This window comes from Zerene cesonia, chromosome 3 (genome assembly GCF_012273895.1).
Source record: "Zerene cesonia ecotype Mississippi chromosome 3, Zerene_cesonia_1.1, whole genome shotgun sequence".
Lineage (NCBI taxonomy): Eukaryota > Metazoa > Arthropoda > Insecta > Lepidoptera > Pieridae > Zerene > Zerene cesonia.
Window position 1 is genome coordinate 4,563,910 of NC_052104.1, and position 19,485 is coordinate 4,583,394.

The 19,485-nt window shown below is 36.7% G+C and overlaps 2 protein-coding genes across 19 annotated transcripts in view; one reads left to right on the forward strand and one right to left on the reverse strand.

Moving 5' to 3' along the window:
- The window catches only part of LOC119838465 (putative inner dynein arm light chain, axonemal), a 3,156-nt gene extending 2,769 nt beyond the window's left edge, over positions 1-387 (forward strand). The window contains exon 6 of the mRNA XM_038364415.1: positions 326-387. Within this exon, the coding sequence (XP_038220343.1) occupies positions 326-361 (36 nt within the window). The 3' untranslated portion in view covers positions 362-387. The remainder of the gene's footprint in view (positions 1-325) is intronic.
- A 144-nt stretch (positions 388-531) lies between these two features.
- The window catches only part of LOC119836651 (protein lap4), a 74,955-nt gene continuing 56,001 nt past the window's right edge, over positions 532-19,485 (reverse strand). For 6 of the 18 annotated variants that reach the window (XM_038362065.1, XM_038362082.1, XM_038362041.1 and 3 more), the window contains 17 exons: positions 19,126-19,463; positions 18,715-18,810; positions 17,412-17,666; positions 15,178-15,288; positions 14,021-14,200; positions 12,486-12,644; positions 11,746-11,889; positions 10,597-10,689; positions 10,295-10,378; positions 9,863-9,979; positions 5,529-6,863; positions 5,036-5,141; positions 4,787-4,958; positions 4,278-4,419; positions 3,391-3,486; positions 2,704-2,883; positions 532-1,951 (listed from right to left, as the gene is read on the reverse strand). In XM_038362065.1, the coding sequence (XP_038217993.1) occupies positions 1,700-1,951; positions 2,704-2,883; positions 3,391-3,486; positions 4,278-4,419; positions 4,787-4,958; positions 5,036-5,141; positions 5,529-6,863; positions 9,863-9,979; positions 10,295-10,378; positions 10,597-10,689; positions 11,746-11,889; positions 12,486-12,644; positions 14,021-14,200; positions 15,178-15,288; positions 17,412-17,666; positions 18,715-18,810; positions 19,126-19,463 (3,860 nt within the window). In that variant the 3' untranslated portion in view covers positions 532-1,699. Of the gene's footprint in view, positions 1,952-2,277; positions 2,324-2,703; positions 2,884-3,390; positions 3,487-4,277; positions 4,420-4,786; positions 4,959-5,035; positions 5,142-5,528; positions 6,864-7,190; positions 8,789-9,862; positions 9,980-10,294; positions 10,379-10,596; positions 10,690-11,727; positions 11,890-12,485; positions 12,645-13,107; positions 13,141-14,020; positions 14,201-15,177; positions 15,289-17,411; positions 17,667-18,714; positions 18,811-19,125; positions 19,464-19,485 lie in introns of those variants that run through there. The other 12 variants (XM_038362127.1, XM_038362057.1, XM_038362100.1 and 9 more) reach the window with 12 other exon arrangements.

Consider the following 19,485-nt stretch of genomic DNA (forward strand, 5'->3'; position numbering starts at 1 on the left):
GATTGCAATATTGTATCGATGGAACGCGGCCTTTGTTAAATTTAATTTTTAGTTTTATAGCATTGAAATGCTTTATAATAAAATGCTTTATATAAAAAAATTTTTCTATTCTTTCAAAATTTCTAATTTATAAAGCATTTCAATGCTATAAAACTAAAAATTAAATTTAATGTTAATATAACTACAAATAACATAATTTTGTACGTACATTTCGTTGTTCGAATTGAAAAGTTTGAGATTGTTTAAATAAGAATATCTTTCATATTAACAAACTCCAATATAACATAGCCATTGAAACAATTCTTAAATTCTTAATTAATTTCAGGCGCAACTGGAAGGCATTATCGCACCAAAGAAGTAGTCAAGAATATTAGAATTATTAATAATAAGATATTTAGTTAATTTTAATTATGTTATATTAATATTATTTCCATTATAATAAATGTTTTATTAGATAACATGTGTTTCATTTACGTAAAGCACTACCAATTTCACCACAGGCACAGAAGAGAAATAATAAAAACAACCAGATAATTTTATTAAAATATATATTAAACCATTTATAGGACAAACATACAATATTTCCATTAGTTTACAATCCACATGTAGCTAAAGAGTCTTAAAAAGATACAAAGTACACACATTCCCCACTCTCTCATTCGACACGCGTTACATACTGACATGAGTCTATTAAATAATTTTCCAAAAAACATTTATCAACGGAAATATACATTTTGTTGAGATTTAGTCAATAGACAATAATTATACATTTAAAAAAGACAATACAGCATCACTAAGTTCAAATGCAAAAATTCTATTTGTATAATTACAATTAAATTGGAATCTATTATCATTATGAATAGAACTGACATTGTTAAAAATCGCTATTTTACAATAATTAATCCATTAAGAATTAAGGCACCACATACATAATTGTTACAATAAAATTATTAAATTAAAATAATACACCAGTTAAAACACAAATACTGTACGAATGATGACAATACAAAAATAAAAATTAATAACTACGTTAAAGGTACTTAGAAACGAACAAAGAGTTGGATGAATAAGACTGTGATGCCAAATCTGTAAAAAGATGTTACTGATAGTTTGTACACTTAAGTAATCTCACCCACCGACCAGATGAATTATTATTTATTATCGTTTCAAAGTACACAAGTACTGAATCGGCACTCAGTCAAACAATAAAATCTTGCTCGGAATGAAAATATTACAATACGTAAAGTATCCAAAGTACAATATCAAAATAGATACTCATCTCGTACACAAATCTACGTCACGAAATAACAGTAAAAAAATAAAACAAAATTGTGATAAGAAAATGCACGTTTTATAAAAAAAAAAGTCGTTGGTGGATTTCTTCGACGTGCCTCTATACATCGGTGGAATTTATATTTTATTATCACAGTTATAATACAGAAGATGGAAACATACAAACGTTCGTTGTTTTGAAGAAATCTACAAACGAGTTCGTCGCTCGTACAAAGCGAGTCGGGTCTGCGGAAGCCGCCTCCGTGTCGGTGGGAGGCGCCCACGTGGCCGGCCGGTCCGGTCGCGCGACGTCAACTAATCAATTATTTTTACACGTTTCTTTAGGCAAAATTTTGCACGACAAAGCAAAATTACAAAAGAAAATAAAAATATTCTAGTTTCGCGTTCTGCGGCCGCGTCGGGCGGTCTACTGGTATTCGGAGTAGACGGTGAAGGTCTCGTCGGGGCCCACGGGTATGGCGGTGACCTGCCCCGCGCCGCCGTCCAGCAGGGGGTTGACAACCTGCACGATGTCAGGCTGGAGGGAGTTGTCTCCCTCCCCCTCCCCCTCCCCGTCCCCGAGCCCGATGACCGTGCCCGCCAAAGACGTAGGTGCCGTCTCGCTACTGGGACTCGTCGTCAATTCCAATGATATAATTTTCTCCTGCGTTGTTTCGACCTGGAGAATTATAACTGGCGTTATCCAATGGTGTAAAAAATATACGAATGAAAATTTCTAGCGGGATAAACAATGCGAAAGTTAACATTGAGTTGATGGATGAATGGATGTTCCGTACAAACGGGTTATTATGTATCGTTAGAGATGCGTTCGAATGAAGTCGTATTTGAATGTTTTTATGTGATGCTATAATGTATAATAGCACTTATTCTAATACTAAGAAGCGTCGATCAGGCAAAAGCAATTATTTTACGAAAGACCGTATTTCAGTCAAAGCAAGGAAAACGTACTATAATACGGCATGATATTAAATAAACTCAACGAACCATTACTTCTGTTGTGAAGATTCCATCTCTAGAATCCAGGTATGGTCTGATAAATGCATAATACACGTTAACATGCCATGCTTAATCATCATGCAATAAATTAATAAATACATAAATATGAATTATGATAACATCGATATATCTACACTAATTTAGTTTGTAACTGCCACCACACCCAACGTACGTGAGAATGTGCCGCTATTCTGCTGTATTTACACTTAACTAAACGGTGTTTCAACAGTGTACAAATTTTTTGCGTGTACGCCCCACTCTAGTAAAATGTATGTCAAAGAGTCAAGTCAGTCCCTCAGTAAGCTAAGCATCAATCAAAATACACACATATATAACAACATGAAACCACACACGAAACGGCATTGCTTGTGTACAGCGTCCTCTAGTATACTTTAGCATTTACAATCGCAGTACCTCTTTCTCAATCACTTTCTCAATGTACTCGACAGTTCGGACTTTCGTGTCGCCGGTGGCGGGACACACGTATTCCTCCGTGCGAAGCGTTATTCTCTCGTCTAATAATTTTTCCTTCTCCTTCACGGCCAGTATCGGCCCCGGCTTTGTACGCAACGCGATACGTGGCAGGGGCCATTTCTATAATTTTTAAAGCCAATGTGACACACACCCCGATTAGACGTACACAATGCGCCAGCTAAGCGACATATACTCCCAACCACAGATACATACGAGTTAAATAATTCGGTTTAGTTTTAGTTCGATATCTCACTGTTTCGAAAGCTTATAGTTCTAGTTCTCAATGTATTGCAGAAATACAGTGTGAAGTAGTGAGGTCACGTATAACATGATACGTGATTAAATGATAAACACCAGGATTTTTCAATGTTAATGACAATTATGTTAAAGACAACAAAACATGTATTAGATAATGGATTACCACATACATTCTAGCATACAAGTGGAATGAACATAAAATAATTAAAATAATAAATTGTGTGTATGAATTCGTATTAAACAAAAATTTTAAAGTCATTTTATCCCAATTATCAACAAAAAATTTTGTAATTAAAAATGTTCGTTCCACTACAAATATATTTAGTTGATTTTAATAGGACATTCGACACATAGTAAAGGTTAATTTACCTCTGAAGGAGATCTGTCCCTCGGAGGTACTTCGCCTATGATGTCATGCGCCGGGCCCACCATGCTTTTAATTGCTTTTTGTGACTCAATTGCATCCTAAAATGTTAATCATTCGGCCTCTTTATTCGAAAGCTACTGCCCTACAGTATACTCGATCAAGAATTGTTTTTGATTTTAGATTTATAAATTTGTGAATGTGTTTATAGATTAATCCTACCATCTAGTATCATGTTTCCCATATAACCTATATAATATTGAGGTTATTACCACTATGTGTCTTTTGTTCAACGTGATGTTTTAATTAAACAAATTAAACTCTATTGAGAACAAGGTGTTTGTTTTAATATAAACGTTATACCAAGTTTGAAATTTGGTAACAATTTTAATTTACATAATATTACAATATATTATAATAACAATATAAGGTTATATTGTTATGTATTAGTGTATTTATATTGCTTGTGTTTAACAACAAAACATATTTTTGAAGTTCTATTCTCAACAAAAACATCTGCCACGTAACCGCTGCCACTTCCATATTTGTTATCTTTCAATTTGTGTATCTACGTGTTCGTATCTCTCTATCGTTACGCTGTATGCGTGTTTACGTATTTTCTCTCCTATTAGTGTAGCCCACTCCACAGTAAATTGATACGAACACGTTACTTTGAAAAAATTTTTAACTTGTCATATTTACGGAGTAATCTTTATGCGATACAAACGGATTGCCGAATTATACGGGATAAACACAAAAACGAGGGGAATGAAGGAAAGGAAATGAAAGGAAAAGGATACGGCCTTTACTTCGAGGCGTTTTAAGACAGTTTCCGTGGTGTTCGTATCAATTTAGTGTGGTGACATGCAGGCGCTGAGCGGCGGGTACGCACCTGCTCGAGCGAGCGCAGGCGGGCGGCGCGCCACGCGGCGCGGCGGGCGGCGCGCTCGCGCTCGTCCTCCGGCTCGGCCGGCGAGTGCGCCGCGCGCCGCCGCTGCGACTTCGCCGACGGACTCACGCCGCCGAGGGACACGCTGTCATGCAATTTTTTTTTAATATATATAACCCTATAAGCAGCAGACGACTCACTTGATTGGTGGGTGATAGTCTCTGCCCGCGATTACATAAAAAATATTAAATGTGTATGTGTAACGTAACACATACACATTTAACATTTAAATTTTCTCAAATGATGATGAATTAACAAAAGAAAATTACATAGAATAAACTTTTCGCTCACGGTTTTCATGTGAGTTTATGGCGTTCTCTACGATTCCAATTAATTCAATTATCTCTAATACTCAATCGGTCATCATGTAATCTTAATCTATACAGTGAGCACTGGATCATTTCTCTGGATAAAGTAATCAATATACGCAGTATTTTAATATTATCCATTACCTATGACCGTTTTCGTATGGTTCGTCATCGGAATGCTCGCTGTCTCCGCTGTGTCGGTCCTCTCCCGGGGACCAAGAGCCGAGCTCTGAGCGAGATAACGACGCCATTTTCCTTTCCTCTTCCTGCTTCAATTTCTCCACCTCATCCGCTGACAGGAATGAGAAAACTTTTTCTGAAGTTATAAATTAAATTTAGGATCTGAAAATAATTTACGTATAAATATACAATATTTTTATATAATATATTTACCTGGCTTAGGTGATGATTTGTGGCTTTCTTCCATTGCGTTTTCGAAAAACTTTTTCTTATCGCTGACAGATGCTTTCACAAATTTACCAGAATGAGGTGGGGAAGCCTGGGGAAACGAGGGTTTTAATCAAAAAATAAAATAATAGAAACAAACTACAAATACGTGACAATGTGAAAATAATGATAAGAAGCTTAATGATATATACAAATAATGAGATCCCTTCACCAGGCAAACACCATGCAGTCAATTAAAATGAAATGAAAAGATGAAATGCTACAAATGAATAAAATAAGGTTATGTGTTACATATATTTTGAGCATGCAAAATATAAAAAATGCAAGTTAAAATCCATACAAAATGATGGGAAATGGGAGTGGGAACACTGATTCATGTGTGTTTTAGTCAAATACTCGAACTGGGTTGTCGACGAACACAATCATAAGAAGCTGAGTGTTGGTGTGTGTGGATAAATTGCCGAACATCAATTATTACCTCGCCGGTGGCGAAGGGTTTGATTTTGCTGCTCCATGCGGGTTTGAGGGTGGGTGCAGGCGAGGAGCTCCCCTCTCTCATTGTTTCCAAACTTTTCGGCAAAATATCGTACTCAAAAGCACTCGTCACTTCGCCAAAACGTACTCTTCTCTCAGACTGCGCATTCTTAGGTTGATTACCCATAAGCGGACCAGGTTGTGTAAGATTAGCGTTTATATCCTTGCTTACTGAAGTAACTAATGACGGTGATAAGGATTTTTGGGTTGAATATGTAGGTTTATGTGTGATTTCAGGGACTGCGCATGTATAAGGATTGTACGTTCCTGCTACGGTAGTTAATGAAGGATAAGGGTTGTAGGGCGGATACGTTGTCGAATGTACCATTGTAGGTGATATATTTTTAACTCTTAAATCTTTCAGGGATTGACTCTCATTCGACTTCGAAATTTCATCGAAATAACTTCTATCTGGATGTAAATAGCATGGAGAATTAGGCACGTGTGAGACTGTTGGAAGTATTTTATATTGAGCATGTAGTAACGCAGGTGGTTCCGGTTCGGTGCCTGGACTGACCGATAGCTCATTATAATATTCGTCACTTTCTAATGACGGGGGTTCGCTACGGAAGACTTGTGGTGAAAGCACTTCAGAATATATTATAGACCGTGATGATTCATGATTACGCTTATTTGTTGGATCAAAAGCTGGAAAAGCTTCATAATTTACTGGGGGTGGAAATTCAGTTTCAGGGGAATTTGTGGAGTTAGAAGACTGCACGGTGGTTTCTGCCACAGTCGGCTCGGGAAGAACGATTCGTTCGGGAACAACAGCGATTAGCGGTACGTCTACCTCTTTTATGATGTCATGAACTAATTGGCTTTCACTTACTTTAGTGGCGAATAATGGCGGAGGGGGAATGATAAAATCTTCCGGGCGAACAACGTGCGATAACTTTTTCGGTTCGTTTATCTCAACTGTAGTTTGGCGTCGGATTAGTAATGGGCTATTATCAGAGCATGCATCGTTAGTATTCGAATAGTCTTTCGGTTCGTGGTCATGCAAATCATGCGATTCCGAATTCGAGGTCGTTCGTTCTTTTGTAGGCGTATTTTTTTCGTGTACGTCGTCGTAATCCGGCGTGAAACTAACTCGTTTGATCTGCGGTTTGCGGGGAACTTGAGGTTTCGTTTTGGCGGGTGGAGGGGGCGGATGGTGCGGGTGGTGCGGGGCCGGCGCGCCCGGGCTCGCGTCGCCGGGCGCCGGAGACGGCGTCTTCACTTTCTGTTCCGTGAACACTGCGAGCGGCGATAGGGGCGCCGCTTGCGAACTAGACGACTGACCAAAACCAACACAATATACAATTTACTTAATTTGTTACGTAGCAATTGTAGACCGAAAGCTGAGTGCGAGAAAAGGAAAGATTTATTCCATAGATTGCTGGCTGCAGCGAAGCAACTTGCACGAAAACGCGTAAAGTAAATCGTTCGAAAAATTAAAAAAATTAGCGAATAAAAAAAATCTTCCAAAATAAATGATCTGAAGGCGCTAACTTAAATTAACAACATTAAAGAGAATAAGAGAAAAACACTCGTTTCTGAAACATTATGTATTTAAGATCAACACTAAAATATAATTCCCTTTTCAATAATTTTGTATACAAATTGAAACATAAATTTTACTTCTAATAATAATGTCACTTCAATCAACATAATTGAAACAATTGGCAGTCAATATTTTGGCAATACAATTTATGGAATTTTCAACGAATAACATTAACAATTTTCTGAAGGCCAAAAATGTAAGCTTGATATGTTCTCAAAACTTTTATTTATCTTCGATAACCAATACAGGAATATACAATATATCGAAACAACATAATATACTATTAAATGACTGCAAACAACACGAAATATACTATTAGTGATTAATTCAACAACTACGATTATAAAAAATTTAATTTTGGGAACACGTTATAAATCTATAACGAACAAATACAGGTCGCTATGTGTATTAATAAGATATAAAAAAGCTATTGTAAAACCATGGAACTGTTTATATTATTATAATATAGATAAGGCTGCAAGTGACCGAGACGATCACTTATTCTATTTCAATAGTGTTAGAGAATTTTGGTGATTCGCTATCCTTTATAATTTAACATTGGATAAATTTTAATACTGCATTTTATAATCAGTTCAAAATTTCTCTTACACTACAAATATATTTTAAAAAAATTTGGAGTTATTTCAAATGTCAATTCGAAACCGTATCCAAAACCGCTGCACAGAAACTACACCAAGCTACTTGAATATTGAGGTATATTTAAACTTCTTTATTGGTCTTTCGGTTGTTGATAATTACCATATAATTTGTTTAAAAATACAGTCACGACTCACGCCCATCATTATTGGTGTTAAACAGTAAAAGCTAATATTACATGTAAAAATATGCGGTATTAATCGAGTTCGGTAAAAACGTTCACAAAAAGCGGTTACACTTCAGAAAATTTTAATACATCACCAAAATATATAATATAGCAAGTATATTTGGAAGAATGTTTATTGTAAATTCCTCAAAGACGCTCTTATCAAATACGTTAACACTGAAACACCATATCCACCACATTTACCGTTCAATATTTGTACGGAATATTGAGAAACACATACACACTTAATCACAAACAAAATGTAAACAATTGAAACAAGATTCGACAGACATGTACATTTACAGTGAAAACAATCTCACAAAAATATGACTTTTCATAATAAGATACAATTGCAAATAACAACACCTTTACAAGACAATTTATAAATAAAATGTTCAAATAATATAAATGCAATACGAATAGACGAAATATAAACGAGTATTAAGTCACAATTACATTTTGTAAGCAGGCCTTTTCAGCTGAATGTTTTAACCAATGATCATATTGTATGTATTTGACTTTCATACGCAGCCGCATCCGTTCACAATAACCTTAACGAGACGGTCTCTACTTACGTTACTTAGAAACTATCGAGTTGGAACTATTGCGAAAGTCCCAATGTTGACAATCTTTGCTATTTAATATGAAATCGGATTATGGTTACATACAGGTCAGTGCGCGAATAATATTATCGTGTACAATAGTGATGCCTAACCTAAAAGTACAAAAACTCGCATTTCGACGGACTATCTATATTTACATCGCGTTGGACTGCACATATTATTGATATTATTGCTTACTAATTGTCTCTCTCCTGTCCTTGAGGGTATGCATTCTGCAACGGACGTAAGTAATCGTCAGTAAGCTGAACATCAATGATTCTAACACGGTACAACATCTATAGAGTCGGGTACAAGACATTGCCAAGTGGTTTCTTTTTATCATATAATTTCCCGGAAATTTTATACACATGCAATTACACATATCAACCAATTCCAACTAAATTACAATATCTATAATAGAGAACAAATGGACAGTGATACTATAAAAGAATATAACCGATTCCCTCCTTCACACAAATAGCTACGGATTAACATAGACAGTAACATTTATTTTGGAAGATAAATAATTGAAAGAGCACGTAATATAAGGATAATATTTTCATGCAAGCCATATACTACAAGGTGCATGCCTTCTTTTGGAAATCCACCGTGCAAATATTATATTGGATACTTTAATTAAAGATATTTATATAAAATATAATACAAAACTACACAAATCAAATCCATGCTATACATAATATTAAATTAAAAAGATAATATTCATAGTAAGGAGAGTTTTCTTCATAGCTTCTAGTCTATTTATTACTATTACAATAAATGAATAGAGCGATTAATAAATTACATTCATTGTGTACTTGGAATTTAAATTACAAAAATGTCAATAGGCAAAATTTTTCTTTACTTATTTTCAAATTACTAATATATTTTATCCTATTCTTATTACATATTGATACTGATTAAATACCATTAATATATGTAACTACTTAAACTAGCCTCTACAATGGTTTACACCAATTGTCTTTTTCATAAGAAACATTCGTCCAAAGCATGGTAAAAATTATATTTATATTGAATATATAAAAGGTACCCCCTAAATTTCTTCGTTACACCAACTAAAATATATATGTACATATATATAGAAATTAGATATTTAAAAAATCTTAAACGCGATTTATTATCGATATATATCTAACACTTTACAGCGAGCGTGGTCTCGGGGAGGCACAAGAAAATACTATGTACATATTTATTTATTTTTTCTTATAATTCTCACCAATACTCTGTACGAGTGCACTAAGTCACGTGACACTAGGTGTAGTGTGGTGTAGTAGTGTGTGAGCACTGACCTGAGGCTGCAGCGTGTGCTTGGACATCACGACGGTCGTGGTCTTGTGCTGCGGCTCCGGCGAGGGGGGGCCCGGTTCCAGCGCGATACTCTCCACTGCGTGCACTATGTCCATCACCTGGAATTGTGCGGGGTTTTCGTTTAGGTGCATAGTGCTACGTGGGGAAGGATGTTTTCTGTGCTTTTTTATGAGTTTTCTTATATTATTATAAATTAAAAATTATGAATTATTTTCATGGTCACAATTTTCCTGATCAAAATGAAACAATGAACAAAACAGGTATACAATAACGAAAAAATTACCATACGAAGAGGTATCACAATACACGTAAAGACGAATCTACTTCAACAATTATTTATTTAAAATCCATATCCGGTTGTAATAAGTTACATATCCAGGTCTATATTGAAAATAAGGAAAACATCAACGAACCTTTTCGGGTGTCGACTTTTCTCTCATTTCAGCAACTTGCTTATCGTCCACAAATTCAACTATATCTTGCTGTGGGCTATAATCCTAAAACGAAAAATAAACAATTTTGTAAAGAGACAAACTTACAAACCATACGTTAAAACTCAGTAACTTCTCACATCGAAATTTCCCACTATTGCAATAAAACAATATACAGTGCTATATAATGGAACAAAAACAATGAGTGTCACTATAATTCGAACATAACAATATTAAATATCATGGCATAAATACTTTCTTTAACCTATAGAAAGGAAACAAACCTGTTGCTGGTACAGCGTTTCGTCTCTGTCGAGACTCGAGGTGGAGTGAGACAGCGAGCCGCCCGTCTCAGCCGTCCCGCTCTCGCTACCCGTCTGTGCCAACATGCACTAATGTCACACACTACATAGTACCTTTATATGGCAACACGTATAAGTATCCGTACATAAAATTTATATCAACATAGCCAATATTCAACTGATGTTTAACAGATGTAGTAGTAGATATTTGCTGTTATATAAAGGTACTGAAGGTATTCTAGTAAAACAAATACCAAATAATTACGACAAGAATAAGGGCGTTTCATTTATCCGACTACAGGAAAGGCAGTTTAGTGTGGGCCATAAATTATGAAGTTTGTTGTAATCAGAATACATGTCCCATATTAGTTACAGAGATTTAATATTACGAACTGTTACCCTTATTACCATTCGCAATTTTAATAGGCTAGAACGTGTCGTGTATAAAAATAAAAAAAAAAAACGTTGTGTGAAAGTGAGGAAATAGCGCACAAAAGCAACTTTTCTTAAAAATTCTAAAGATAGAAAAACGTGTCTAGAAAAAAAAATATTTACCCCTAGCAACACCCTCTCGACTATATTAATAATGCATTAAAATAAGGAATAAAGTTTAATAGTAATTATTAAGCTTATTCATTGAAGATTGTTTGAGCAACAAAAATTTTATACCGATAGGTGTGCGTCTTGCGTTATCTATAATTTCTTACTGTATTTATATGTCAAAGTAAAATTGTGAACACACAATTATCATCTTGCGAGTAAGATTATAATATATTATCTAACGGTTTTTACAATGTAACGGTGACATACATATACGAGAAATGTTAGAAAAAACAACACATTTATAATTCACTAGCCGACATACGCCTACTACTCCGACTAAGACTAAGTACCAGCTTTCGCCCGCGGCTACGCACGGATGAAATTCGAAGTAAAACCCCTTACCCTCCCCCCACTTTTATCTATACATAAAATAGTATGTACAGTAATACATAAAAACCTTTTGAATTATTCTATCAATAAAAAATTCATCAAAATCTGTTGCACAACTTTAAACATCTTAGAGACACACAGACGGCGGAAAGCGGGTCTGTCGTATACAATGTCACATACATGAGGCAGCGAACTCACAGCGCACTTGTCGGGGCGCGAGTAGCCGTGGCACACGACGAGGTGCAGCGGCGCGCCGGTGGCGGAGCGCAGCGCGTTGACCGCCTCCGCGTGCGTGGCGCCCAGCAGCGACGCGCCGCTCACCTCCAGCAGCCGCATGCCCACCTGCGCGCCGCACGCGTCTACAGTTAACATACGTCCGCACGCACGCCTGCTACGCCTCGACTCGCTCTCTACGTTATACTCTATAGCATTCAAATGCTCTACAAATGAGACATTTTGAAACGCCTAGCCTCTACCCACCCGTGATCCAGGAGGCTAGGCGTTGCTACGGTATGGCAAAAAGACGTGGGTTCGAATCCCGTCTCGTGATCGTTTCTCTATTCTTTCAAAATTTCTCAGCTTTCGCAAACGTTTGGGAATTATTAACACGTTTGTGGAGGCTTGCCAAGCGTGTGAACGTACTATTTTATAATAAACCTTTTAGAACATCTTCGTTATAACGAACGATGCATGTATTTTAATTCAATGTGGAAATCGAGCACGCTTCGAAATGCATTGAGCCAACTCCTACCGGGACAGGTACCACACTCCCACAGGAGATCACTTTCGTTCGATGAATGGAGGAGCCAGAAGTCCGCATCCTATTCGTCACCCTTCCCAGTCTATTCCTTTATTCCCTCCATCAATATTTGCACTATCTCTTACCCCGTAAAACCAGGAAATGACAGTCTTATTTATATAAAAAATAAAATACGTACTTTTAGTCTCCCATCTCTTCTAGCCGCTCCGCCGCTGTTTATCTTCGATATAAACACTCCTTCGTCGTTTGGATCATTCGGGTTGCCGCGTTGTCCGTTCAGACCACCCTTAATATGCATACCAAGCTTCTCGCCTTCTTGCTTTATTATTGTTAACTCCTGTCAAACAAACCGCACGGTAAATATTTATTTTACATAAGTATAGAAACAAAAGCTAGACAAAATCATACATCATTGATATCAACAACAACTTACAAGCAGCGAATTCTTAATTTACGCAATTTCAACTACACAAGCAGCCACAATTTACATGCAAAGCCGTTGCCGTGCATTGTAACATTGAGAAATGTAAAACATTATAGAAACATATTGTTTAAATGCAGTCACAACGACTTTCTAAACATCTATATAACTACGACAACATATAAGGATTTAAGGTTGATATTTGCTCAAATCTGTTATTATATGGAATTGTGGATTTGAAATGTGAAATAAGCGAGGTTACACAGAACCATTAATATTGTGATAGCTGAGCACACCAATTTCATTTGGGAAAGGGGACATTTATCTGACATATCGGTAAAAAACACACAGATGTCGTTTCGGGTGAATAGTCACTTACAGTTATGTCAACAATCTCAACTTGAATGCGACCCTGAATTTGTGTCGCAACAGCCGTCGTACGCACGTGTGAAACAAAACGTTTTGTTTTTTTATAGGTTTATACTTATTATTCTAAATGCTTTTATATGTTATTACATTCACTGCAAGTACGTAGAGTTTCAGCACAGTCATAGCTTCAATCTATATACGGTTTATAAGCGTAATACATATTTCTCGTAACCGCCAATACTACGAAGCAAATCAAATTCCTCTACTCAATTTCGTGTAGCATGTTCGTTCATATACTTGCAGTCATGCAGACATGGACCATTTCGCATAAGTGTGGGTGTATCGATGTTATCGAAATATTCACTTCTCATGTCATGTAAATTATACAGTGATATGCATGTGTTAATCGACATATTTCAAACAACATAAAGCTTATTATCACTCAATTTAAAATCTCAAACATACATAAACTTACTGCCATGACACAGGATCGCCAAGTCGAAAAATAAATTATCATTATTAGCTACCATTTAAATAATATTGTTATAAAATTTTTCTTGGACCAAACTATACGTCATGCTTGGTATCGCTAGACTTAATATTTTGTTAACAAACAATCATATACTATGCAGCAATATCAACATATTACATATATATGTAATATAGTATAAACTTGAATATGCATAAAAATCTTTCTAGATCAAAAACCATCATCTAAGTTAATATAACATATCTGTCGTATTCGTATAATGATAACACGTGCAATAAATATACCATTAGTTCGAATTAAAATAAACCGACCGCGCAATTTCATACAAAAGCACAATTTAAAAACACGTATAAGCCCATCGGACTCTCGTATAAAACCGCGCAGTCGCAATTGGCGCATCCTGTGTCAGTGTCAGTGTGAGTGTCGCACCGACCTGGAAGCCGAGCGGCAGCGGGTCGTGGCGCACGCTGAGCGTGAGCGTGGCGCCGGGCTGCAGCAGCAGCTGCACGGCGTCGCGGTGGGACGCGCCCGCCAGCTCCCTGCCGTTCACCTTCACGAGCCGGTCGCCCATGCGCAGCTTGCCGGACCGCGCCGCCACGCCGCCGGGCACGATCTGTGGACGACACATTTTAGATACAAAATAATTATAAAAGATATATAATTATTTATATTTTTAGCCAAATGTGAAGATAGAAAATCCCAGGACTTTTCATGCATATTTCCTATTTTATAAACTGGAATTAAAACTATCCTGTGACCTTTCTCGGCTCTGAAACAGTGTCCGTAACAAAGTTCATACAAAGCGGCCGGGTATTTCCTGAGATTAGCGCGCTGAACATACTCTGCAACTCTATTTACTAGTTTAGATTAATTATAAATATACAACTTACTAACTAAAAACTGACACAATAAAAAATATCTGCTTTTGCACTGAAGACAAAGAGCGACAATAAATCAATTTAATGAATCATGAAGCTATGCTGGGTATAAGTTCAGCTTCATACATTTATTCGAAGCAATTCCTAAAAAGTATCATTTTATATACAAGAAAGTAACTAGGGTATGAGGTAATAGTACTAGTGCATATTTAACTAGTGGTCCACTCCTTCTTCACCTTTGGTACCCTTTTTCTCTCCATAAGAACCTTCCTTGTGCCAAAACAAAATGTTAAAATTCTCAAATTTTACGCTTAAAATAAATCTCCAAATTAATCAATTTGAAATATATATACATATGTATGTGGTAGTCGAGCACGCTTCGGCACGAATTGGGCCAGCTCGCACCGGGGAAGTACCACACCCCCACAGAAGACCGGCGTGAAATAGCATTCTGCTGTGTTTCGTTCGGTAAGTGGGGGAGCCGGAGGCCCATATCCTTTTCCTTCCCCTTCCCAGTCCTTTCCTTTATTCCTTTATCCTAATCCTTTCTTAATCCCTTCCCAATTTATAGTCGGCAATCCATTTGTAGAGGCGTAAGGTCTGCAATCGATCTTACGCCTCTACAAATGTCCATGGGCGGTGGTAGCGTTTACCATCAGGCGTCCCACCAGCTCCATTGCCGACTGTGACATAAAAAAAAGAAAATACTTACATGAGATATAAATATTCCAGGTTCCTTGGCTCCAAATGGCACACACGAATGATCCGTTCCACCAATTATACTGAATCCAAGAGAGCCACCTTCTTTAACTAATGTCACATCCTAGAACAAGCGACAGAACTGTTTATAACTTTGATACGAGCAATTTATCTACACGTAGTCTACTCTTGTTTGCATATGTATTATGTGTATGAAATGTATGTAATGATTCCGTAATTAATACATACTTATAAAAATAATGTTTCATCGAACTTTCGCGGAAAGAAGCTCAATTTCCACGAAGTTACGATTAGCATTTTATTTCTATAGCATCTATTAATGCAAAGCGTAGACCCTTGAGGTATATATATATATATTATTTTACAGTTAATATGATTTCTGTAGTCAAAGGTCGTCTGGTATAGATTAAAGACGATTTGTACCATTGTATCTTCATATGTGCATTGTAAGAAGATTTAGATATTTTGTGATGGTACAGATGGTACAGAAAAAAAAATCTAATTTTAAGACCTCTTACGTACGTTAGAAATATGGATAATTTTCGGTCTAAAGACTTGCCTAAAGTGTCCTGCCGTTTCTGTATCAGGACCAGTCCACTAATTATATTGAGCAACATTTAAATCCCTTCTCCCTAAGAAATCTATTTAAAATTAAACGTCTATAACAACTTATAATATTCTGAATATTAAAAGTTGTTATAGACGTTTAATTTTAAATGCGCGTTAATTCAAATTTTAAAATCAAAATACAAATGATGGGCCGATTATAGAGCCCCATCACCCACTCGATGTACGTTTTGGAGGTCATTATCCATTAACAACAATATTGAAATTGTAACTATAGGTCTATATTCAAATTTAAAAGTTTTGATGTAGGATGACCTAAGCATATTATAACTTGACCGACAAATGCAGTTTTTTTATTAGAATACTAAAGTAGGTAGTAGGTACTCCTGTCATCCGAAATTCGTATATATTGTTGCTTTTACGGTGAACAATTACGACATTCGAATTTTATAAGCTTTTCCGACTGACCTTATTATTTTATGAACTGGTTACCTTTTTGTTCTCTTTTAACTTACAGTGATTCTTAAAAATCACAACCCATTTAAATTTTCCAATTTATTGAAGGTTCAAATTAACGAAACTACATGAGCTATGCTTTTTTTGGTGGTGAATTTCGATTTTAGCCTGAAAGGCTACTGCACGGACGCGCCGGGAACCCTAAATCAGTAGGACGCTCATCCAGCTTTCTGCAGTAGTAGTATTCGTGGTGTCAAGATTAAACCACGCTAACAGGTAATCATTCTGTTCTTGACAAATTATTCTTCATGGAATATAGTAGTATAATAGTGATTGTTTGTTTTTAGTGCCAACACTAGATTTTAATAAATGGCGTTATCTTATTTCTTGAGCCATTATAATATGTACGCATGTGTGCGTGCTGCCCTGAGTACTTATATAATATAATAATAGCCGGCTGAGACTGTCGAATAGCTGTTCGCAATAACGTGAGAAAGCATCATTCTAGCTCATGTAGTCTTTAAAACTGTCCTTTAGAGAAATTCTACAATTTTATAACCCTAGAGATTATGTCAAATTTATGGTTTCAATTAGTACGTCAAAGTTAAAAATTGTAAAATTAATTTTATATTTTTAAGAAAATACTGTTTTTGGAAAATAATCTCTCATCAGCTATTAGAAAGTTATATATATATATATTAGCTTACAATTAGAAAGTTATAGTTGATTCACCGTTTATTTTTAAACACGAAATTACGCTCAAACTCACAGTTCAAAGTTCAATAAAAATTTATACAAAAAAAAAAATAATAACCTGTATATATACAACTTTATATTATTATTGGATGATATTATTGGCTTACACCAAATAAATAACTTGAACGGTTGGAAAAAGATAAGAAATACTAAAATGTACATTTTATTCTTAAAATAGTAATTAAGTAACTTACTTACGAATTTAGGCAATATTTTTTTTTGTTTAGGGGCAATAGCCTAATTTTTTGTGAGTGAAAGATAGGAAACAAATTTTTATTACATCATTTGTATTATATTTGTTAAAGAGTTCATTGTATAATCGATCGGGTTAATAATTGGAAAAAACAGCAAGCATATAATGAATAAAACACCTCGTTCTGTACATAACAACGCATATGATATGACGCCATAGACGTAAGCCGTGAGGCGATCTAGCAAACATCTTACTTCAATAATGAGCGGCGCGACGAGGTGGTTATCGGTGACCCTGGTGACCGTGGTCTCGGTGAAGGTCGACTTGGTGATCGTCTCGGTGACGCGGCCGAGCGTGGGGGGCCCCGGCGGGGGCAGCGCGGGGCCCGCGGGCCTCTGCACAGTGATGCGCACGCCGCGCTCCGGGGGCTCCGGCGCGGCGCGCGGGGCCCCCAGGAAGTGCGCCGGGATCATGGCTTGGAACTCCTCGCTCGTGATCGGCCGAGACGGCTGCGCGGTCAACACGTTCACATCACATCAGTGACCGCGTTTTGTGAAAGAAGTCCCGCCTTATGTATAAGGTGTGTACAGACTACTACTGATGACTAATACGTGTGAAGTTACACTAATGGTGAATTTATTACTATGTTATATCTAAACCTATAATTCTGATTTTTTTGACGTATCATAGAATTTATTTATTAATAGAATACGTAACAAAATAGCAAAATCAAACGTCAGCTATTATTTTACTTCATCCTCTTCATTTCGTTTCGATACATACACATATTTAAGTGGCTGCGAGACTTCTTTCGTAAAACGCCCTCTACATCGAAATACATGTTCAAAAAGTTGTCAAATTTCACATTTGATTTTTGTGACTAAAATGTAAAAACTTGTCAGTGGTTTAACGTCTACGTTGAATATACTACCAACTAGAACACTCTTGAATGCACAGATTGTGTAACGGTTTTAACAGGCAATTCTTAATCACTTGAATTTCGGACGTATAATATTGTACGGTCTAAAGTTAACAGGTTACACGAAATTTTGAATGCATGAAAGAAAATATTTATTCCTGAATTAACATCTACGGTGACGAAGTTTTCCATACTCACACGTATCTGTAATTTATCAAATCCAGATATTAGATATATGTGTTTTTAAAGACATTAGATATGTTAAAACACAATGATTATAATGAGGCATATTATGATGGTCATCAATATTTGGATTTGAAACACTTACACAGTATCGTAATTGCTGCATAAGACTGAAGCGTAAGATCTATATCTACACAAAATGCAATGAAGAATCGTCTCAGAACCAAACGGTCCCAAATGATATCGCACCTTATCATCATGAAATATGAGCTCTTTATTTCAAGACGAAACGGATGTGACATCTTCGAAAGCCGTCGGAATGAACGATTCATAGATACATATGATATGGTGTGCTATTGCCGCGCATGTAGTGTAAGCTAGAACATTCGAAGCGTGGATGTGAACGTGTTAAGCCGTCACCTTCACCGAGTGGGACGAGGGGAATGCGTTCTCACCTGAATATCGTCGAATACGTCGTCGTTAGAGTCGTGCAATTTATTCGCGCCGGGAGTTAAAGGCGTGCTCGCACTGTTAGTTGATTTCCTTTCCGCCTGCGATCAACAATCAATTATTAAGACGCGAAGCAAGCCGGGCTTCGCAAGCCGCTACGCTCAATTGCACTACAAATTTACACTATTCAACTACTTTAACCTAGGTTTATAATCGACTGCAATATACTGATATTTCAAATTTACACTTATAATTTTCGTGTCGATGTTTCAGAATGAATTGATGGTTCTTATGTTAGAATATGGTTACAATGAAAGAGCCATCAAATCACATACTTGTAGGTACATTTTGTTGGTTAACTAATTACTGCAATAAACAAAGCTATTCACACAGTCAAAACGTCTACAAGACCTTACCGTTCCGTTAGTTTGACTAAGTTTTCTCGGTGCGGGTTGAGGGGCGACATTCGGTGCGTATTTGGTTTGCGGTTGCGGTTGCGGTTGCGGTTGCGGTTGCGGTTTCGGTTTCGGTTGCGGTTGCGGTTGCGGTTGCGGGTGTGTTTGCTGGTTCGGCGGTATCTGTGTAACCTGCGGTGCGATCTGTGTGGTAACACGCGGCATGGTGTGGTTGTGTGCGGGTGTGGGTGTTACGTGATTCGAGATCGGTTTCGTGGTGTTAGTGACGTTCAAGTTTTGCTGGCTTGTTTTGTGCTCTCTCACTTCTTCCGATGTTGACTTTCTCGATAGTATCTCCGCTGAAATTTTAAAAATTAATTT